Consider the following 25,668-nt stretch of genomic DNA (forward strand, 5'->3'; position numbering starts at 1 on the left):
TAATTCTAATAAATTTTTATTAAAAAATGAATCATAACATTACGCTATTAAAAACTTACATATATACTTTTTTAACTAAGTAAACATTCAAATATCGACAAAATAATCAAAAAAACGTATAAATGAAATTTTGACGGAAAGTAGAAATTCCGAGCAAACGCTCTCTTGTATACCATCTTTTGTTAAAAGAAACAATTTTGTACAATTAAAATGTCTATAAATCAAATGGTAATTACTTGGTTTTAAAATTATTTGAATATTCTAATTTTAGAATTAAAAACTTAAATTTTGGACATTAACCCTTATTTTTATTTTTAAATTTCCCTTTGTAAAGACAAAATAGATATCTGTGAATGTTCATCATATATACACGAAGGACCCTGAAAACATTAATAATAGTAATAATAATTTATTTTAAACTTCATAAATTCTTCTAACATATAAATTAAGCATTCAAATTAAAAAATTTATTTTATGAATTCATGAAAATAGTATAAAAATTTGGAAACATTTCCATACACGTATTTCTATTATAACTAAGAAGCTGTTTAACATATTTGTTTTTACATAAACAAAACAGTTTTAAACAATATATTTGGGCTTATCAAACAGCAGCAACCAAATATTTAAAACATTTTATAAACAATATATTATATATCAAAAAATATTTTTTGATATATAATATAGAAATTTCAATCTAAAAAGTTTGTATTTAAAAATAATTATTATTATAACTCAACAACAATGGAGTAATAGAAATAATAATTCACTTTACATATTCTATTGTTGTTATATAACTTAAAATTTCAGTAAGGTTCCAATTTTCCTAATAAATCATCATATACTTTATTAAATTCGAAAGAATTTCATTTTAAAAATATGATCCAATAAAATTCTATATATATATCAACAGCTAATATAATATATTCTTATTAATATATTGCATATACAGTTTGGACTTATATTTTGTTAAGAAGTTTTGAATTTAATCCAACTGAATCTTTACCTTTTTTAAATAGTGAATATTTGTAATGAAAATACTCTGTTATACAATTCAGAGAGAATTAAATTGTTCTGCTATGCAGTTATAAATAAATTGTCAAAAAAGTTACAAGGAAAATTAAAATTTTCAAAATAAGAATTTTAATATATTTCCTTTCAATAATTACATACAATAATTCAATAATAATGTCAATAATAAGATTATTTATACTTCTCTGTTATAATCGAATATTACATATTTTTTTTATTTTTAAATATTACTCAATGAATATGACAAAGCATAAAATTTTACAAATTTTTCTTGAATAATTTCTAATAAATCTCTCAAGTAAACAAAATAAAATTCAATAATATATAAAAATTTATTTTTCAATTTATTGCTTTGAAATTAAATTTATTAACATTATAATTATATTTTGCAGTTTATTATAAAACATGACAAATAATTTTTCCAATATTCGAATGATATAAAAATATTTTTATATCTTCTAAATTTCCTCGTCATATTAACCTTCATTTATTTAAACAAAAAACTCATGTCACTTCCTGCTGAGTATTCAACCGGATCTTTACCACTTTAATAAAAATATGCAATTAATTAGTATTGGAAAATTACATATTAAAAATAACATTAATTTAAAATTCAGCAAATTGAACTTCAAATTTAAGTAAAATTAATAAATTTTCTTTCACATATGATTAAAATATGATTGTGGCTATCCAACAAACTATCCACAAGTTTTCAGAACCTGTTTTTGAATTCTGCCACATGGCAGTGTGTCTTAACAGCCATTAAGATACTGCTAGTAGTTAGTGCAGGTCTGCAATTTTTAGTTTTTCATTGGTGACTTGCCTTATAAAACCATTTCAGGTAGATAATGTGCTGTGATTTGGCTGCCATAATAGCCAGAGAGTTCTTTATACATGGTTTGAAGCTGTATGTGATGTACAGTATATGAAAACACGATGCATTGAGATTGTCCATATATTCAACCATCCCATTTACATTCATTTTCACGTGATGAAAATTTAAGAGAATGGGTAACCGGTCGTGCATATACAGCCATCTGGTTAAATAACTTTGCCATCATAACATACAAATCCATATAGACCGATTACTTGAAGATAGAGTTTGTGATGGCTCTACATTTGTCTTAAGGACACAAGTGTAACAATTTATTAATTAATTAAAATTTCACCTACTTTACCACTTGAAAAATAATTATAAGAATCAAGATTCCTATAATTAAGCATTTCTTGGTAATCAAAAGTAAAGCATTTTCATAGCTCTACTTTTAATAAGATATTCAAATATAGCTGGATATTCCAAAGGTGGCATTCTCTCGTGTCATTAACCCACGATTTTATAGTACTAATTGATGAAAACAAATTAGAAAATACATGTTTATAGAAGAAACTGTGCAAAAATACAAAAATTTTGCATTAAATGTAATGCAATGATATTGTCAATATTTTGAACTATTTTATGAATTAAATAACAATATAAATATTTCCTGATAGATAATAACAGTGGAATATTAGTAAAATTACGGAAGCCAATTCTGTCAATTATTTTCTAGAAATAAAAAAATAGGATTCAGGTTTTCTTAATTTTACGTTAAATTTTTATCAGTTTTAAAACATATTTCCCCACAATGCATGTAATATGCTTTTTCTTTATGTTAAAAAAATTTTAAACTTGTATAAAAACAATTAAAATATAAAAACTCTTTCCAAGAGTATTTTCAAATTGTAATTACTAACAAAATGGGCATTATGGACAAATTTCTATTAGTAATTTCAAAATCAATTATATTTTCAATTCTATAGTTTGGCAGTATCTTAATGGCAGCGTGACAATGGCACTACAGTATGTGAAAATGCATAGACCTTCTCTGAAAACTTGTGGACACAGTACTTGAGAATATAATCATTAAAAATCAGATAATTCAATATCTAATTAGAACATATCAAATAACTGAATAAATCTATATTAACCAAACAGCAAACACATTGCATATCTTATCAAAAGGAGCTGCATACATTTATATTATCTTTAATAAAATTTCAAATTAAAACTATTATTACTACTCATAAAATATTATCATCAAAAATTACTATATTTTCACAAGAGGACAAGAAAAAGAAATCATTGAAGTAAAAATCTAAAAACTATTTTAGTGAATTTCAATTATCTTTAGTCGACATTATCGTCATTGTTGCTTACATCATCTAATGATATATCAATTTTTATATAATAATAAAATGAAAATAATTCAGAAAATATTTACATTTGTTAATGCTATAAATTTAACAGTTTATTTTTTGATATCTAATAATGGTAATTTGAATAAATGTAAAAAGAATTTTTATTCTAAAATTGATTTACATTTCAAGTTTTATAGATAAGAAATAAATTTAAACATTTGACAAGTACATAAAGCTTCTAAATTATCAATTATATTTCAGATTTAATTAACAAACAAATAAAAACTTATGTACAACAATCCAAATACCCATCTATTATATTTAAAAAACATTAAAATATATCAGATATTTTCTGGCTGATTTGCTGAATTTGCACAACCAACAAATCAGCCTAAAAACTAGAACTTAAAGACTTGGAGTCAAAATAGGAAGCAATTTTGGATGGAATCAATTATTTGAATGTATCAAATCCGACCTTTCAATGTTAAAAATTAATAAACCTTTAATTACGTAATCAAGATTTCTCACTACATTTTTTAGTTCTTACCAGTGCCTGTGTTGAGTTTGCACCATTTTTTTCTTTTTTAAATTAAAATAGAATATGTTGACTAGAGTAAATGTTACCATGAGAGATTTCTATTTGCTACATTCTGATAGAAAGTTTTTTTTATCGTGTAAAATGAAGAAAGTTGATTTTTTTTCATAAATGCAGACAGAATTAGAAATATTGATACTTTCTAATTCTGTCTGCATTTATGCTGTATTTTAGACATTTGTATTCTTGGCATAAATCCATTTCAATCATAAAACAGGAGGAAAATTGTTATGGTTTCCTAATGCATTGATATATTATAAAAATAATTATTGAAAATGTCGAATAATTTACTGTTAATTATGACTAAATCAGATGTACAACTTGACAGTATTGAATTCAACCTCTCTCTTCAAGCTCACATTCAAGCAAGTAAACCATCCATGGTATCTAAAATTTTATATTTTCAGCAAAACAAAGAAGTTTCACTTAAAACTCCTGTTTTTGTTTTTCAGTTGAGAATACATACAGTACATAAATGTATATTTTTCTTTTCTGCATTCTTTTCCTTTCAAATAATTTCAATGAATATAACAAATATTATGTGTAGAGTGAAACTTGATAAAAAAAAATGTATTCACGTTTTGAAACAGACCATTTTCCAGTTTCAGCCTATCTATCTAAGACAAAAAAACCTTCTTAAACCAAAATATTCATAAAAGTCCTGTGCAATTTCAGCTTTCACATATTTTCCAGTATTATTTATTCTAAAGTTATAAATGTTTGTTAGAAAAACTTTTTGGCTTAAAACTTATTAATAATTTCTTTACTAAATATTAATAATTCACAATTCACTACAACCCACAAAAATTCCAAGTTTATACACTAAAATTTTATTCTAAATGCTACAAAATTAAAATATTTTAATATATTTGTTCTAAAAAATGCATATATTAAACGATTTTATCTATATTTAGATTTTGTAGTATAAATTTATCTAAATAAAGAAATATATAGATATATAAAAATAAGCAATTACCATTAAACCAACAATTAATTGTCGTTTAAACAAATGTTTTCTTCTGTTTCAAACGGTCATCGTCAGGTTTCAATAGAATGTTTGTAAAAGATTGTAAATTCCAAAATTTAAAAAGTTGCACACTGTGAAGATAGATGCATGCTCAATGACACATTTAAAAAATTAGTCCAGCTGGATTCCAGTTTTAAAATATTAAGTTTATAAAAATATATAAAAACAAACTTGACGAGGATCTATTGTATGTCAAAGCACGCCCTCTAAACAGCTGCTAATGAGTCTATGTCCTTAAAATTAATTGCTGTTCCCCTCTTATATGCTTTAAATATCTCTAGTTGTTTGAGATATTTGAGGCTGGCTGGGTCCTCGCACCGTTGCAGTAATTGGGCATTGTCAAAGTCAACCCAGACATCATTATCAACAGTGAAAAAAGCCAATGCAGTAGTGGAAAGACTCTTCTGAATGGCGTATTTATGCTCCTTGATCCTCATAAACAGAAGAAAACATTTGTTTAAACAACAATTAATTGCTGGTTTAATAGTGATTGCTAATTTTTATTTAATTACATACCAGTAGTATTATGGTGATTGTATATATAGATATATATATATTAACTTTAAATTATATATGTATATATATAATTTAAAAATAATTATATGATAATATTTCTGTGTTATTAACCAAATATGGAGGTTATTCTGAAAGTTTTGCAATATAAGAAAACCATCTGTGAGGAATTAAAGTGTTTATTGTTTTTAAATAATAAACTTCATATGGCACATTATGCTTAAAGAAATTTCATCAATCTCCCTTAATCTAAATGAGACAGACTGAAGGCTGTTGATTTCCTTCAAATTAACAATATAAGAATTATTCAACATCCACCATATTCACTAGATTTAACATTGTGTGACTTCAGGCTATTTTTTAATTCCAAAAAACTTTTGAGGATTTGCAAATTTAACACTAAAGATGAAATTGAAGCTTCTTTAATAGAGTATTTTGATAGCATTCCAGAAAATAAGTGGTGTCGTGCTTTTGATCTTTGGAAGGACCAACTACATAAATGCATTTTGGCCAGAGGAGAGTACTTTGAACGTAAATAAAAAATATATTGTTTCAGGCCTTATAGTATTCCTGTGTTGCAAAACTTTCAGTGTCACCCTTGTAGTAATACATTAATGATTATAAATAATTTTCAATTAATAAATTTCATGTGTTCAAAAATATTTTAATATATATTTTTTCCAGCATTTCAATAATCTCTGATAACAAATTTATTGTTATGTAACAACATAACTAAGCATTTTTTTAAATTTTGTAACAAACAGAAATTCTAAAACACTATAAATTTCTTAAGTGCTTAACAATTAATATTATTTTTTCATTAGTATTATTAATTTTATGAAGAAAACAAATTGTTAGGATCTTAGGGTGAAAAGATCTCTAATTGCAAAATTCCCATTTAATCTCATTCAAAGAACTACAAGTTGGTTGGTTATAACAGTCCGGAGTGGACTCTGGTCATATCCTATTCATTCAGCTGACCCAAACAAAAGATATCCCCGAATCTTGTGCCCACACATAGGTGTAACTTGATCAAATCCCTGGTTATTAGGTTTTCACATGTGCAAAAACAACCAATCCAACACAAATGCACAGGTTAAAATTTTAGATCCTTACCAGTAAATAAATTGGTTTTGGAAAATGCCTATCAATAACATTTATTTGAAAATATATATTTACATTCTTGATAAATAAACTGGACTTTAAAAATATTTAAGGAATCACTCTGCAGTATTGAAAATTTCAATAAATATTCTGTAAGTATTCAAGTAATGTGAAATATTCACCTGACAAATAACCTTGCTCCTGATAATCCATTAATTTCAGTCCTTTCCTCACATACAAGCAAATAACAACCTTCTCTTAAACCCTGAAATTTTATTAAAAATATAAATTGCAAAAACAATTGAGAGAGATTATTTTTAGGTTTTAATTCTAATTTTTGATAAAATTAAAAGTTTATCAAGTGATAAAAAAACAAATGTTCTAAATAAAATAAGGTATGTCAAGATTATGTTAACAGTTCCAAATTTTGCATCAAGGCAAATGCTATTTTCAATTGTTTCCTATGTTAGTTGATAACAACAGACAAGAAGTTGAGACCTTACAAAAATAAAATTCCACATTTTATAAATGTTTTTCTGTTTAACCGTTACCATAATTTTGCCATACTCTGTATTTATGAAATTTATAACATGTAATGAAGAAAACAATAAAAGTTTATAACTAATATTAATAAAAGAATGAAAGTTTATAATCTATATTAAATTCTTTTATATAAAAAAACAAATTCTATATGAAGTATAATTTCTGAATAGCAGAAACCTTCAGGACTGAGAAGTTTGTCTGCTATTCAGAGGTACATGCTGGCAGCTATACTGTATCTTAACCTGGTCATCATATAGTGAAGAATACAATGAATTATGAAAATATCAAATTTGCATTAGGAATGTGAATATACCAAAAATCATATGTAGCACATATAATTAAAATATATATACAATATATTATATATATTTTTCAGTTGTAAAAATCTTTGTTTTAATTGAATCTCATTCAAATGTCGAGTTACAAAGGCAATTTGCTATCCACTTCAAGGAGTGGGAAATATATTCGAAATTGTTATGTATATAATGTCATTTATGATCTAATCAACTAATAAATATTGATATAAGGATTTACCTGATTTGTAGTTATCAAATAGGTGTAACTTTTTGAACATTTTTGCTTCTTTCAGTAACCGATTTATTAAAAATTAAACTTTAGCCACCAGGAAAAGTGGATAGGAGGATATAGGTTCCAGACTAATGACGATCTTCAAAAACACATTAGGGCCAATCTCAAGTCATTGGTGGTAATATTCTATGGAAAAGCTCATCCACAGATATGACAAATGCCTCAATCTTCACAGTGATTATATCAAAAAATAACCATGTTTTTACCTAAATTTTGGTAATAAATTCATTTTGTTATTTACACTTGTCATTGTTCTATGGACCATCGAAGCTTAAAAAAAAAAAATACCCTCGTTCATGAACAGCAAAACATTTTGCTTTACAGTTTTTCAAATATGCTTTTATGAAATAGATTCACTTTTAAAATGAAACTTTACATTACATTTAATATTTGAACAAGAAATTTACTATTATAATATTTCTAAAACCTAAATTTCAAATTTTAGCATTGTACTGAACAACATTTCTGAATTTCCAACAGTCAATTACATGCTTGTTAAAAAGTATCCACATAAACACTCTAAAACAGGGGTGGCCAACAGTTTTTGCCCCCAAGCCAAATTGGAAAGAAAACTTTTTTCACGAACCAGAGGCTGCCCTAACAAGATTTTGAGGTGGTGCAAGATCTCATTATGGTGTCATAGAGACTAAATAGTACATAGAGATTACAGATACATTTTTCACATTATTATGTACTTGTTAACTTTTTTTTTAGCCGTCAGAATTTTTCATCAAAATATTTGGATATAGCTAATATTGACAGATGAATTGCGGGCCACATAAATTCATTAGACGGGCCGGATGTTGGCCATGCTTGTTCTAAGATTTATGAAGAAGTATTGCAAACATTGTAATGACTGTAGAAAGATCTAGAAATTTCCAAAGTGGATAGTTTGTTGTTTGCTGTCATTTTGGATGAATTGACAAAGATGCAGATGGAAATGCCAGATGTTATGTAAATGGAAAGATATTGTTTGAACAAGTTTAGAGCGATTGTAGTAATTTAATAGATAAATTCAGGAGATAATAGTAAAGGAGATGAGTACTGGAGTTCACAGGCTTCAAAATCAGCACAAAGAAGACAATATGAAGAAAATGTGTAAAGAGTGGAAGAGGAGAAAGGCAAAAGAAAGAAATGAATAAAAATAGAGTAGATTAGACATTTTGGGATCAATTTTGAAATAACATGGGAGATTGGAAAAGATGTAATAAACCAAATCCAAGTAAAGTGGTACAACTGAAGAAAAGTAGTGCAATACTTTGTGATTGCTGAATATTATTGAAACTCAAGGAAAAATGCTATCAAGCTAGCAATGCTATATGGAACATAATGCTAAGCAGTAAAGAAACAACAAGAAAACAGAAACGTTGAAATTATTAAGAATAATGCATAGAGTAACAGATTCAAAATAGAATAAATACTTAAGTGGTAATTTGGATATGATTAAAATCAATATGATGATGTAAGAAAAACAGACTTACATAAACATGTTACTGTTTTTGATGTATTCAAAAACAAAAAGAATAGAGGCATGTAGGGTCACTGAATCAATAGAGCAAGAAGTCCATGGAGAATCAGAATCAAAAAGATTGACTCTGATTATCCATGATATCTGAGAAAACTTAAAACAATGACAACCAATAAACAAATGTTATGCACTTTACATGCTGATCTATTGTAAGGTATATGAAAAATATACCTTACATTTACATGAAAATTCATATGTAATCATATGAATTTTCATATGATTTTTCTTACATATCTTTCATATGTAAGTCTTTCTAATACATTATATAGTTATGCCATTGAATGTGCTTCAAAATATGCTAAACTTAAAACTATTTATCACATAGCATTCGATTACTCTTGTCAATCATTAAATTCTACATTAAGACAAAATAATGGAATAAGAAAAACAATAGACTAAATCAATCTTTTCCAATATTTTAAAACTGTTTTATCTCTATAATACAATCATTGTACATTATATATTTTAATATTATAGAAATAGCATTAAGTAACATTAAATATACATAAACATTTAAAACAAAAAAACAACTTACTAAAACAGGAGGTGTTTCTGGAATACCATGATATTCTTTAATGCGTTGTTCTCGAGTCTCCTATTAAACACAGTATTTTAATAATTCAAACAGAAAAGTATTTCAGAAATTTAAAATAATAAAATATTCTTACTCCCATGTGTTTGCTACTTGGATCAGCATCAATAAAATGTGGATTAATATTAAATGGAACCAAACATAAGGCATTAAAAGAAGGAGGATAAACTATAGGCANGATTCAGGTTTTCTTAATTTTACGTTAAATTTTTTATCAGTTTTAAAACATTTTTATTAACAGGTATTAATTCTAATAAATTTTTATTAAAAAATGAATCATAACATTACGCTATTAAAAACTTACATATATACTTTTTTAACTAAGTAAACATTCAAATATCGACAAAATAATCAAAAAAACGTATAAATGAAATTTTGACGGAAAGTAGAAATTCCGAGCAAACGCTCTCTTGTATACCATCTTTTGTTAAAAGAAACAATTTTGTACAATTAAAATGTCTATAAATCAAATGGTAATTACTTGGTTTTAAAATTATTTGAATATTCTAATTTTAGAATTAAAAACTTAAATTTTGGACATTAACCCTTATTTTTATTTTTAAATTTCCCTTTGTAAAGACAAAATAGATATCTGTGAATGTTCATCATATATACACGAAGGACCCTGAAAACATTAATAATAGTAATAATAATTTATTTTAAACTTCATAAATTCTTCTAACATATAAATTAAGCATTCAAATTAAAAAATTTATTTTATGAATTCATGAAAATAGTATAAAAATTTGGAAACATTTCCATACACGTATTTCTATTATAACTAAGAAGCTGTTTAACATATTTGTTTTTACATAAACAAAACAGTTTTAAACAATATATTTGGGCTTATCAAACAGCAGCAACCAAATATTTAAAACATTTTATAAACAATATATTATATTTCTTTTTAAATTCTATCAGTATACTACATTAATTACAATCCCAAAAAGTGACTTCCAAAATTTCTTTCACAAATGGAGACCACTGGAATAACTGCTCAGTTGGAAAGGTATTATGGCAGAGTTAAAACACGCTTTTTCTTTGGCAAAGATTGGATACTTTTTGATCAGACCTTATACATTTTGTAGAGAGGTAAGTTTTCACTTTATAAAGGCAGTGTGGAGTTTCAAGATGACTGGCCATTGCTGGAGTTAAGACCTAATCCAATTTATTGTCAAATTCTGGCCAGTAAATAACTCAGCATAGCAATACACTGGAATCAAATGTAAAAGTTAAACATTGTTCAAGTTTGAAGTTGCATCACTAGACCAGAAGGACATACCTATAGTTCGACATACAATGAAGCAGAGGATAGCAAATGTGACAAAGCTCACTGCAGCACTATGCTGCTGTGAACTATGAACAGATTAACACTGATGGAAATATTTGGTTTGGGTGAATAAAATTCACACCAAACCCACACATTTACAATTATAAAAACCTCAACTTGATAGAAAGGTATCTGAATATAGTCACGTGAGACTGTATGTATACACACATACATATATGTTAGGTAGACTACTGATACACACATATACCTTTTTGGAAATGATCACTCTAGTTCTAGTTTCTTCTTAATCTCTTTATTCTCAAAAATTGGGATGTATTACATATTAAATTCAGTTAATAATAAATCAAATTTCTATATCTACAAATGTGAATCTTCTAATATCAATATAAATATAAATTCATTATTAACAATACAAGAGCATAGCATTAATGCAAATTCCAAGAATGTGGATATATCAATCACTATTAATTACATATAATAGAGATGACATAATTAAATCACTATAATTTTAATTTAAACTGCTATGCAAAAAAGTTTTAATTTGAACCATATTAAAAAGAAATGAGTTTCTAGCTTACCTGAGATATCAAGCTTTCAGTTTTATCTGGATCACCACCCTGCGGCTTGACAATTTTTGCATTTGCCGAATACATCTGAAAAAATAAATAATACACTTCATATAAATATCACTTTTCATAATTTAGAAATTTTATTATTTCTTCACAATAAGTAAACAGAACCTCAGCTAAAAATTTCTAGTACTTGCACAACACAGAATACATACAAGTACAAATGAAAATAAATATTTGCTTTCAGTATACATTCTGAAATGCACAATTAGTTAAGATAGAAATCTACTTGAAGGATTTTTGCCATGCCTGTGAGTTCACTTCATTTACATGCTATCTGGTGGGAAAAAAGGAGAATAAATCAAAGATGGACAATGATGACACACCAATTCTTTGTAGGAAAAAAAATTGATTTTATCATCATTTTTTTAATCTCTTTTATCAAAAATTTCCAGAAGATTGCAGATTTCTTCTATCAGACAAAAAACTATCACAAGTAAACTGGAACTTATACAAAAAACACAACAATTAACACCTAAATGCTACTTCCAGCACTGAATGAACAGAAAATTTTAATGCTCGAATGTTTTCGACAGTTTTTTAGAGGCCCTCTTCAGGATGAAACACAGAAAAAACACAGTTCTATCATTTGAAAACTTCGAATACAGCGTGTTCCAAATTTTCTGTTCATTCAGTGCTGGAAGTAGCATTTAGGTGTTAATTGTGGTGTTTATAGATTTNATTAATACATAGCAAAGTATATTAAATTATTTAACTTTAAGACGCGTACAATATAAATTAGGCCTAAACAAAATATATTATAAAACGAGCAATTATTTATTTTGTCATCGTCGCAATTCCGGGCCGCAATTTTTAATCGTATTTGCTGTTTCTCGAGACGATACGAAACTATAAACGAAAACACAATAGAAGTGAGTGAAGTGAAGATGCCGGATGCTGTCGGAAGTGTTTTGAAATCGAATGAGTCTGTTCGCGTTCTGGCAAAGACTAGCGACGTACAGTACCACTCGTGACTATATACAGATACGTGCAGAAAGTTAAGAAGTATACGAGTAAGTAGACTGCATTTGGGGAGGGGGAATAGTGCGCGCATTATTTCTTCGTTCCCACTCGATGGCACGTTTGCTCTTCTTACGAGTGTAAAAACAGCACCGGCAACGAAGATACGCGTAGCTTATTGTAACTGGAAGTGGACTATGCGCTAAGGAAGAGCTTTACCAATTTTCAAGAAAGCGATATTGCTCGCTATATTGAGGAAGGCGGCAGCTTTTACTTTGGCCTCGCATCCGATGACGTCGGGCGGCTGGCTTATGATCCGCAAAAGCACGCAATACAGATCCAACATCATAAATATTCTTTGCGGTGCAAAGAACGGTCGGATAAAAAATGCACGGATAGCGATCCATTCTACGTATGCCACCATTGTAACTCGGATGACTCTGCGTAAAACTATCTTAAAATATCTCCCGGTATTTGTGTCCGTAGTGCAACTAAAGTATAATATTCAGAATGGAATTAATTATTTTCAACATAAGAATAAAGAAAAATGTCTCTACGATATGTATAGTACGTATATTTATTATTATGGTTTACATTAACCAGAATATATAGTTCTAATTCATCTCACGCTAAGTGACCACATTTTCTGAACTTCGACCCAGGACGGTAGGAAATATAAGGTGCGAGATTATTCGAATGACATCATTGCTTAATAATTTATTGTCTATATCAACGACTAATATTGCGAGAGATTTTCTTTTTGGCAATGCAAATTCACGGTGTTCTTTTTTTAATGAAAATTTAATACAAACAAATAAAATTTGCTTATTTCTTTGGCTTTTAAAGTAATATATAAATTCATAAAGGTAAAAAAAAATTAATAAAAAATATTTTTTAAAATTTGGACGAGTTTGCGGTACACGATTTTACTTATACAGTATTACGAAAATAATTTTATAGCTTTATATTTATTACACATTAATTTTCACTGTACGATATATGAAAACACGTCAAAAGTGTTTGTACTTATTAGTACAATAAGACCTAATTCTAGGCCAACCAATATACAGCAATAACCGTATTGATCTGAAATCAGGGCAGTTAGCGTTTAGTGTAAGATTTAGGTAATAGCGCTATGCTTAGCTGCATCTCTACATAAGTAACATTGTGGTAATTTACAAGGATGGAATATTCTATATATAATAAACGTTAAAAGAGAATTCTTCGAAGCAATTTTTTTAAATTAAATGTTTTTAATTTTTTAATATGAACTATTTACTTATAAATAAAAAACGGGATAATCTGGAACATTTTTCCAAGCCCGGACGGTCAAAAAGTGGGATTGTCCCGGTTAACCCGGGATGTCTAGTCACTACCTCACGCTCTGTTTCAACATACTCTATGTTCGGGGAAATTGAAACAAATGGCATTCTCAAAAAAGTATTTTTTTCTGAAAAGACTTTAATAGTGACGTCCAACTAATTGCCACATCTGATGACACGACATTTAACACGCTAACATTCAATAAAAACATCCAAACCGCGTACTTTTCCAACTTGCCAAGGTTTTTCCTGCAATATCTATCGATCACAAAACTTTAATTTCGCAGTGCTTGAAGTACCTAAAACACAAAACAAACGAGTTTCTGCATTATCCGAAATTTCGTTTATCCCAAAGACCTTTAGTCCCATCAAGTTCGGATAATCCAGTTTTCACTGTGTAACATACATACAAGAGTGGCCCTAATATTGTTACAGCCCGGTATCCCGATATCAAAGATTAAAAATAATTTCTTCGTCAGTAACAAGTTAGGAAAGACTTTATTAAATCAACTAAAGAAATGACTTGACTCACGTAGGAGTGAAAGTCAAATTGTGAAATTTTAAATGAAACCTATCAAAATGTTAACACGTTTGGATTCTATGCTAAAAAACAAACTATTTTTCCTAAATCACGTTATCTAAAGTGTCACGTAGAGTCGATGCAATAGGCTCTTTGTATTCTCTTTCGTATCTTGTTTGATTATTAGAACCGCAAATAATTCTTGTTTCTTGCGTAACGAGACTAAATAAAATCTGCTTATTTATTTGAATAAAGAAAAATTCTTAATCTTTTCGGAATTGTGAAACTTCAAATATGAATTCGAAATTCATAATTGAAGTTTCGGAGTTAACACCCATCCCAGCCTCACCGGGGATCACGTGGGAATTCTTTAGCTGATTTAATAGCGACTTTCCTAACTCGAACACTAACCAAAATATTTTAATCATTGATTAAATAACGGGATATTGAACTGTAACACTTGTTTTGTATTACTGCATATAACAATATACACAAAACAAGCCCCACAGCTTAGCCCGTATACACTGCATATAGCCAGTGGCCCAAATAAAGAAAACGAGATATTATAGAGAATGTAAATATATACATACATACATTATGTATTAGTAATAAAACAGTTTGAACTTAAATTGATTCTTTTATTAAACAAACTAGAAAAGTTATTAGAATTCTGTAACTAAAATATCAGGCTGAATGCTATTTTCTTTTTAGTAAATAGCAAACTGAAAGTCAATCTTTAATATGTAAAATATAAAAAAAAATATATCCGATTGCGCTGCACCAAACTAAAAAAAATATCAATCATTTTCCTGCTTCTAAGAAAAAGACTATGGATGACACAATATGATGTAAACATTTTCTACTAATCAATGTCGTGGCACTCACCTTAAAAATCAAGGAAACTGATATAATATCCAGTTTCTACAAACAGGAAAAGACATTTTCTCAGAATTGAACTCAAAATGGAATATGAACAAAAACAGATAATTTTTTTGTTTTGTATTATTTCACTATCATGACAGAAAAGTGTACTTGAAGATAACTGATGAGATGATAAAGCAATTGCATCACTAACTTATGAAGTAAGAATAATTTATGATTAGAATGTATAATTCAAAGGGTTTACCAATATTTACAATTTATGGTGAGAAAAATTCCAGATTAGAATTTCAATGACTTCCGCAACACTATTAAACTCAAAGGGGAAAAAACAATTTTTAATAGTTTCTAAACAAATGAAACTAATAACATTAAAAATAAAGGATAGTACTAAAAATCTCATTCACAAGTACTGTATTTAAATTATAAACTGATGAGTTTATAAGAAAAGATAATGTAAATTGAAATGTCATTTTATAATAAATAGTTGGTGAGAAAATAAATGTTGGAATATTTGAAAGATTTCATCATAAAGCTTTAGTTTTCTCAAGAATATTTTGAAAAACAAAATAACATTTTTTTATATTATGTTTTTCAAAAATAAAAAATTAACAAGCAATTATTTATTTTGACAATACAACAATGCCAAGTTGCAATTTTTAATCATATTTTTAATTTAATTAAAAATATATGCTCTCCACTTCAAATTAGTACTGTAGTGTATTGCTCCTATACATCATACTTTTCCTTTAGCAATAGAGCCCTGCCGATCGTCTATCCGACTCATTTTAGGGAAAATTTTTTAATTGAAATAACGTGACTTCCAGTTTGCATTGGAAGTTTGTATATAGTTAATCAGATCCTCCCATCCATAAGGTTTCCACGTCCGGTCTCAAATTTCATCTATCTAACTCCTATTCTCGAGATTAGAGAGAGGAACGAACAGACGACTGTACAACAATGGAAATTTATAGGTCTACAATTTTTTCAAACTGCAGTCCAAAAAGTGATAATATCTTTTGATTTAGGAATAACTTGTAATATAGAATTCAATTAATTCATTTAGAGAATGTATTGTTTGCAGAAAACAGTAAATAATAATATTTGAAGATTAAAATACACTAATATTTAAATTAAACAGAAAATATTAATAATAAGAAAATTTAGTTATAATTATCTCTTTGTTAATCTGTTATTAAATATAATTAGCTAAATTGTTGTTAGGCTGTAATTATCAAATGATTCATTAATAAAAGTAATGAAAATGCAAAATTTATATTTAAAAATAAATCATTCTAAATAAACTTTTTTAAAAAAAGATTAATAATTTTAAATGTCAATTTATTTCTTATATTACTTCTGTATTAGAAATTTATTTATGCAATTGAATAGATAATATTAACAGGTATTAATTCTAATAAATTTTTATTAAAAAATGAATCATAACATTACGCTATTAAAAACTTACATATATACTTTTTTAACTAAGTAAACATTCAAATATCGACAAAATAATCAAAAAAACGTATAAATGAAATTTTGACGGAAAGTAGAAATTCCGAGCAAACGCTCTCTTGTATACCATCTTTTGTTAAAAGAAACAATTTTGTACAATTAAAATGTCTATAAATCAAATGGTAATTACTTGGTTTTAAAATTATTTGAATATTCTAATTTTAGAATTAAAAACTTAAATTTTGGACATTAACCCTTATTTTTATTTTTAAATTTCCCTTTGTAAAGACAAAATAGATATCTGTGAATGTTCATCATATATACACGAAGGACCCTGAAAACATTAATAATAGTAATAATAATTTATTTTAAACTTCATAAATTCTTCTAACATATAAATTAAGCATTCAAATTAAAAAATTTATTTTATGAATTCATGAAAATAGTATAAAAATTTGGAAACATTTCCATACACGTATTTCTATTATAACTAAGAAGCTGTTTAACATATTTGTTTTTACATAAACAAAACAGTTTTAAACAATATATTTGGGCTTATCAAACAGCAGCAACCAAATATTTAAAACATTTTATAAACAATATATTATATATCAAAAAATATTTTTTGATATATAATATAGAAATTTCAATCTAAAAAGTTTGTATTTAAAAATAATTATTATTATAACTCAACAACAATGGAGTAATAGAAATAATAATTCACTTTACATATTCTATTGTTGTTATATAACTTAAAATTTCAGTAAGGTTCCAATTTTCCTAATAAATCATCATATACTTTATTAAATTCGAAAGAATTTCATTTTAAAAATATGATCCAATAAAATTCTATATATATATCAACAGCTAATATAATATATTCTTATTAATATATTGCATATACAGTTTGGACTTATATTTTGTTAAGAAGTTTTGAATTTAATCCAACTGAATCTTTACCTTTTTTAAATAGTGAATATTTGTAATGAAAATACTCTGTTATACAATTCAGAGAGAATTAAATTGTTCTGCTATGCAGTTATAAATAAATTGTCAAAAAAGTTACAAGGAAAATTAAAATTTTCAAAATAAGAATTTTAATATATTTCCTTTCAATAATTACATACAATAATTCAATAATAATGTCAATAATAAGATTATTTATACTTCTCTGTTATAATCGAATATTACATATTTTTTTTATTTTTAAATATTACTCAATGAATATGACAAAGCATAAAATTTTACAAATTTTTCTTGAATAATTTCTAATAAATCTCTCAAGTAAACAAAATAAAATTCAATAATATATAAAAATTTATTTTTCAATTTATTGCTTTGAAATTAAATTTATTAACATTATAATTATATTTTGCAGTTTATTATAAAACATGACAAATAATTTTTCCAATATTCGAATGATATAAAAATATTTTTATATCTTCTAAATTTCCTCGTCATATTAACCTTCATTTATTTAAACAAAAAACTCATGTCACTTCCTGCTGAGTATTCAACCGGATCTTTACCACTGACAAATAACCTTGCTCCTGATAATCCATTAATTTCAGTCCTTTCCTCACATACAAGCAAATAACAACCTTCTCTTAAACCTAAAACAGGAGGTGTTTCTGGAATACCATGATATTCTTTAATGCGTTGTTCTCGAGTCTCTCCCATGTGTTTGCTACTTGGATCAGCATCAATAAAGTGTGGATTAATATTAAATGGAACCAAACATAAGGCATTAAAAGAAGGAGGATAAACTATAGGCATGTCATTTGTTGTGCATATACTGCAAGTTGCTACATTAGTTCCAGCACTTGCACCCATATAAGGAATACCATCCTATAATTAAAAAACTTTTTATATTCCAAAATATCTGTAATATTAAATGAATATAAATATGCCATAAGAATTTACATATTAAAATAAGAAATAAATTATATTATGTTCATAAAACATTAAAACTATTCATTCAAATAAAAAGACAATAAAAATTAACTTTCACAAATCATTTTGATAAAGCAAAAAACTTTGCACAATAACTCAAAATGTTTGTTTTTTAGATGAAAATGCATTGAAGTATGAATTTGTCTTACAAAAGCAATTTAGAGATATGAAAGAGCAAACTGTTTGAAAATCAAGGATGATTCTTTAAATTATATTAAAACAATAATTTCAGCATAAACAAAAAAATTCTTCCTTTTTATGTTATAATAAAAAATGAATATATTTTTGTTAACTTACAATAAAAATACTTTTATGCTAATTGTCATTATCTTCATCAACAAAATAATACATTTCTTGGTTTCATAAAAAAAATGCCAATCTTTGTTTTAATAACATTAAATAATAAAAATTATTTAAAACATTAACACAAAAAAAAAAAGCTGAAAAGAATTTAAAAATAGATCAAATTCTATAACTAAATATTTTGTTTATAATAGATATGCACTGTTGGATTCATTTAATATCATTCTATTAGTTTAAATTTTAAAATAAAGAGGTTTATATTAAATGGAACAAATCAAAATGAAAGTGAGGTTCACTTTTTAAATATTAGAAATTTCTAGTTTAAAATAATTTCACAAAAGTTAACATTTGTTTTTGATTACCCTATTTATAAATAATTTACACAATTCCACTTTTCAAAGGCAAAAGGCTATGTCCAAAAATTGAAAATCAAGTTGAGCATTTGGTGTCATAACTAATTAGTATCCTTTATTGATATCACCCAATATCTTGTATAAAAACATTCTGCAATTTATTACAGAATGTTTGTTAATACTAACATATAAGGTACATTTGCCAAATAAGGCCCATTGTTCTTTTTATAAAGAAAATGCTGACATTTCCACAAGATTTTTAATGTTTCTGAAAGCAGCTAGATCAAAAACTATATCAGATGAAGAGGACTATTCCACCGTGTTAGATACAATTGAAGTGTGAACATCGGCAGAACTTGTTATTCTTACTATTTCATGGTAATTTGATAAACGTTCTTCATCTTTCAGTACATGAACATGTCATATTAGGGTATATGATGAGTAAAATAAGGCATAGATACTGATATTTTCTAGTTAATGTGCATTTATTTATTTGTTAGTAAAACACTGATAGAAAGTGCAGGTTAACAAGAGCTCTAAATAAGATTCATCAATTTTCTTGAAAGCATTTGGCTATTATAAGTCACGTAAACACATTCTGTAAAATACAGTAATGTATATAATAATAATAATCATCCTGAAGTTGCTGGAAGAAAGGCTCAGAGAATGAACCTGGGTAGGGCTGCAAAAACCAATAGATGTGTTGTCTGCAACTATTTTGATAAGCTGACAAAATAATGTATTGGCCCAGTTAGATATTTTCAAACAGCCCCATCTAATATACAATATAAGCAAAAAACAGCTGTAGACTTGCTCTCCATAAACAGCAAAATCTGTATGCCAGTAAAGGAGAAAAAAGAGTGAATCTTGCAGCACCTGAACACAGTGTCTCTATTGTCTCATGTGGAAAAGCCCTGAGTCATGTCATACCATCTATGATTATTTTAAATGGGAAAAGATTAAATCCCAAATGAAAGGATAATCTTCCACCTGGCAGAGAGGTTGACATGACTGAGAAAGGATCAATGACCACAGCAACTTTCATCAATTTGATCCGTGATAGATCTTGCAGCTAGACCTCGTGGCAAACAAACAATGAGAAAAGAGCTGGTTCTGTTATTTATGCAGATAAGATCTAATTGCTGACATGAAACCGTGTGTAGAGTGTTCAAGATATGTTCTTGAAGAGTGCATTGGGCTTATGGCTTCTTGTATTTTATTGGGTTTAAACACATTTATTGTAATTTAATTAGCTCTTACTTTTTACTTTAATTAATAAATTATTTCTTTACATATGAGCCTTATTTGAGACTATTAATGGTCTTATTTGGAACCTCCTGTTTCAAAGAAGGCCCATTACATAACTTTTGGAAAATGTATTATTATAGAAAAGTTTTCATATGATGCTAACTTTAATTTCACATTTCTGCAAGTACATATCTTACAGTATGTTGCAGTACAACTTTCAGACTTTTCCTCTATTATTGAAAATACAAAACATCTTAAAACATTAGGTGATATTTATTGGTGAATGTGCCTTACTAATTATTATAGAACATCAATACTAATATTGTAATAATAAATTACAGTATAAGAGTCTCCAGCCCCTAAGCTTCCCATATCTGGTCTTGATTTTAGTGGCGTATTGTCCCTGTAAATCACACTTCTCCTGATAACAATCAAGTCATGCCAGTTATCTATCTGACTCTGTTCTTGAGAAAATTTGAATTGAAATTACCTTACTTCTGTTCTGGACCAAAAGTCTGTACATGTGTCCCTTGATTAACACGGTTAATTAATTCCTCAATGTTACCACGTATATCAAAATCACATAAATCAAATACGTTATCTATGTTAACTAAAGATATATAAAGGCATTGCTGCAATTAATTTCATGCATTAATCAAATCCCATGTTAAGCAAGGAATACCTCCATATAGTTAATTGGGGCCTCTAGCCCTAAGCTTTCCATATCTGGTCTTTATTTTCATCTATCTTACTCCATTCTCTAGAATCTATCTCTCCATCCTTAATAAAGGACAGCCAGACAGATGGACAACAGTGGGAATGTATAGGTCTGCAATTTGAAAATTGCAGCCCAATTAACTAACCACTTACTAAATTGAACCAATATTACATAATTATTGAAAAAAACTTTACAATACCTTCAGAACTCTATTTTGAATTGCCTCAATCAGACCATTTTCATATAAAGTTTTAAGTAACAGAAAAGTATTTCCACCACCTAAATCATAAAAATTTAACAGTAAAAATAACCATTACGTAAATGTGTGAAGATTTATATTGAAATTACATTAAATTTATTAATGTCATTATAAAGTTCTTATATTCTGATTAAACATTTATTTTTTAAAGTAAGAAATCTTTATATGCAGTTATTAATTTTATTTTCAGTTTAAAAAATTATGGATTCTTTTAATTTACCATTAGAAGGTTTAAATAAACAAATTTTTAGAGTAACTGTTTAAAATATTTTACCACTTTGTTTGTTCAAAGAATCTGATAAATAACTTCATTAGCTCCAGAAATATTAACTACTGTATGCAACTGTTTTTGTTTTGAAATTTAACTGAAAAATTTATTAAAATTTACTGCAAGAGCTGAACAAAATACTACTCTAAATAATTAAATAAAAAATTAAAATTTTCACGAAGATATTCAAAAACAAAGAATTAAGTTCTCTTATAAATATATTGTAAAATCTTCATAGAATTATGTCATTTTACTTTGAAATAGTTATAAAAATTAATAATGTAGAATATGTTCATAACTTCAGAAAACTTTAAAAAAAAACATTAAAACAAAATGAAAAACAAAATTTTGTTTATTCTGGGTTTTCATTTCTAAATATTTTGATATACATTCAAAAAAACAATCTAATGTAAAGCAAATTCTCTCTTATTAAATGTATTTTTAATTATAGCTTAAGAATGAAAACTTTTAAAAGTGCATTTGAAACAGTGACTAAAAATTTAAAATATTCTCTTACTTTATTTCATTGAGAGGAGACTAAACTTACATCCAAATGAAATTACAGCCCTCTATGACAGATGATTACTGATTTATGACAAGTTTTGTATATCGAAATGTCAGATATTTTTGTGTATTTTACCTCCATCAAAATTCTGTATAAAAAACTATGATTCCAGAAATTGTAAAAATTGGACTTTATAGAGAAAATTCTGTTGATAAATTTTAAAATATTTATAACATTGAAAATTTTTAATTTTCTAAGCCTTATGATTTGAAACATCAAATAAATGATATACTGTACAAATGGAATTTGAATTACATCATCATCAGATGGGTTAATCATCAAAATTTAATAACATAAATGTTCCTTATATACACGTTACCATGCCAAATTTCATTTCTTAATCTTTACCCCATCTTGAGATATTAAGTGAAATAAACCCTAACATACACACATGCAAATTTTTTTCCCTTTTACTTTCCCACTATTATGTATACATAACAAGGAAATGTATTGGAATCATGTCAAATTGTCAATTGTCAACCCTCAGAGTTTTTGCAATCTCCACATTTTGAAACCTTAATCCAAGAAAGTTATGGGAAAAAAAGCTCTCTCTCTCTCTCTCTGTGTGTGTGTGTGCGTGCGTGCGCGATATTTCATTAAATATCGCAGAATGGGGGTTATGATGATGAAACAAAACTTTGCATGGTAGCCTTGTGTATAAGGGGCATTGATGCTATTACATTTTGATGGTTAAAGGTCAAGAGGTGGGGAGATAAAAGGGTGTCATGTGTCATATCTTATGAAGTGTTAGATTTAATGAAAATGTTATTCATTATTAGAATTTACAATTTTTTATGAAACATATCACTAACTTCAAAATTAAGCTTTTTGTCATTTTATAATCTAATAATATAAGCCATTTATTGCACTGTTTGTAGGTTTGTCTTGGTATGACTAAAACACCCACTAGGGGCACCCTAGCAATGATTTTATATTAACAATAAATTATTTTCATTTGTAATAGCAATTTATTATTGATAAAATTTTATTATTTATATCACAGAATGACACCGCTGCTGCTAGAACACCCACTAGGGGCAGTCCAGGCTACTAGTAAGTAATAATATAAAAAGCTTTTTATAAAATCTAATAACAAATAATGCCACAATTTTATTTATAATTTGCTGTCAGTTTTTTTTTTTTTACTTTTTGGGTTCAATCTCAAATGTGGAAATTTGCATAAAAAACCCCAATAATCAAATTTGACACACTTTCAATACTTTCCATTATTATATATACATAACAGCAGGGATAGTAAAATCCAGCAGAGAATGAAAAGTTTATAAGAATGCATATAAGAACAAATGTTTTCTGTACTCTTAAGCCATCATTTTTAGGTTAACCTAAAAATGGTGGCTTAAGACCACAGAAAACATTTACTCTTATGTACTGTTCATTCTCTGCTGGATTTTTGCACATGTAGTGATTGTGTATAAAAAAATAATTGTTTTTCTTTAAGTATTTTAAAGATAAAAAGTTTTTGAAAATTAAATTTAAAAAATAATAATAATTTGTTACCAATAAATATTCCTTGGGCAATATTTACTGCTTCAACAGGATTTTCTTTTTCATGAATACTTTCCATTTCAAAGCCAAGTTCTTGAAATTTTGTTTTGACTTTTTTAGCATAACCGTCATGATCTTTACAGGCATATGGCACAAAAAGAATGCAATTAACATTATATCTGTAATAATAAAAATATATTTTACTTAAAAATCTACAATTTAAATATGCATTCAATCAAATTATTAATAATAAATTAATACAAAGTATTGTCATAATTATTTACTCTATGACTTAATCAGATTTTATGACTATTTATTAAGTATTAGTTTATGTAAAATTTATTTTTAATTTGCAGATTAAAAATTCTTATTCTGTTGATCTCAGTGCACACTGATAAATTATTTAAATAATGAAAAACCATGTTGTAACATTTATATTACAGTATGACTTTAAATGATTTAATTATATTTTTATCATATACTATTTTTACTACAATTACACTATTAAAATATTGTTATTACAGCACAATATATTCTAAACACAAGTAAACAATATATAAAATGATATAATTGAAAAATTAGAATATTTATCCTTATCAAAACAGCTCATAAAATATATAATACTTAAATAATAAAGATAAATTTTAGAAAAATAAATATCAGACAAGATTCGAAACAAACTTGATACTATGTTCCGTTATACAAAATCATATAGCCATTACAACATTTTAATATATAATAATGTTTTCTGCCAAAATAATATTCTGAAACTCTCCAATAATATCAATAATTTTATTAAGTAAGAAATCCATAAACTATTTAGTCTCAAACTTATAAACAATTCAAAGAAAAACATTTTTCATACGTATTCAGTTATCAGATTAAAGCTAAATAAGAAATGTTTAAAATAAAGAATTATATATTTATTTGAAAAGAATAAAGATTGCTTTTAGGTTTATTAAAAACAATATTAATGTACATGTCGCAAACAAGATGATGACCGGAAGAGTGGCCACGATGATGCACCTACGTAAACTTTAATCTAAATTTCTTTGTTTATTTGCAAGGATCTATCACTCTGGTATGTGGAGGAGAGATTACAGAAAAATTTCTCCCAAATAAAAAGATTGGTGGATCGGATCTGGTCGAACGATTGCATCGGGCAGACGGGTAAATGAGGTCGTGGACAGGGTCGAGGAATCCCAAAGTTTTATCGGGCCCAAGCCGTTGCTCCGGGGACCACTTACGATCACTCCACATATACGATACATATAAATAAGCCAGTGTTTCAATGCATTAATAAATAAAAATCGAGTATATCGGTTAAAGCAGGGGTGTCCAAGCCACGGCCCGCATGCGGCCCAATAAACGTGTAAACAAAACCGACAGATTTTTTTATTTTATTTTATTTATTTATTTATTTCAACGGCACAAATTCAAAAAATACATTTCACAAAGCAGTAAACCTTTATACATATTTTAATTTTGAGTGGAAAGGAAACATTTTCAAATACTTGGAAATGTATGAATGAGGAAGGTATATTAAATAAAGCTGAAGTTGTGACTCAAAGGAGTATAGACTCAAATTCGGGGAAAGGAGAGAAAGGCCAAAAGATAAAATGATAATGAGAAAGGTTAAATATACGAATAAAGCTCTTTCTTATTAAATGAGAAAGGTTAAATATACCTTTTGTTATGCAAATATTGACCCTTAATTTTTCAACTTTCCTCACTTTTTT

General features: G+C 26.9%; 1 protein-coding gene across 3 annotated transcripts in view; it reads right to left on the minus strand.

Annotated features, from left to right (window-relative positions):
* Nucleotides 1-1,495: 1,495 nt before the first annotated feature.
* The window catches only part of LOC111623825 (alpha-aspartyl dipeptidase-like), a 32,097-nt gene continuing 7,924 nt past the window's right edge, over nucleotides 1,496-25,668 (minus strand). For all 3 annotated transcript variants that reach the window (XM_023366535.1, XM_023366537.1, XM_023366536.1), the window contains 7 exons: nucleotides 23,942-24,108; nucleotides 21,531-21,610; nucleotides 18,491-18,604; nucleotides 9,777-9,836; nucleotides 9,644-9,703; nucleotides 6,632-6,714; nucleotides 1,496-1,577 (listed from right to left, as the gene is read on the minus strand). In XM_023366535.1, the coding sequence (XP_023222303.1) occupies nucleotides 1,520-1,577; nucleotides 6,632-6,714; nucleotides 9,644-9,703; nucleotides 9,777-9,836; nucleotides 18,491-18,604; nucleotides 21,531-21,610; nucleotides 23,942-24,108 (622 nt within the window). In that variant the 3' untranslated portion in view covers nucleotides 1,496-1,519. The remainder of the gene's footprint in view (nucleotides 1,578-6,631; nucleotides 6,715-9,643; nucleotides 9,704-9,776; nucleotides 9,837-18,490; nucleotides 18,605-21,530; nucleotides 21,611-23,941; nucleotides 24,109-25,668) is intronic.

This window comes from Centruroides sculpturatus, unplaced genomic scaffold (genome assembly GCF_000671375.1).
Source record: "Centruroides sculpturatus isolate CEXI.00-Female unplaced genomic scaffold, Cexi_2.0 scaffold162, whole genome shotgun sequence".
NCBI lineage: Eukaryota > Metazoa > Arthropoda > Arachnida > Scorpiones > Buthidae > Centruroides > Centruroides sculpturatus.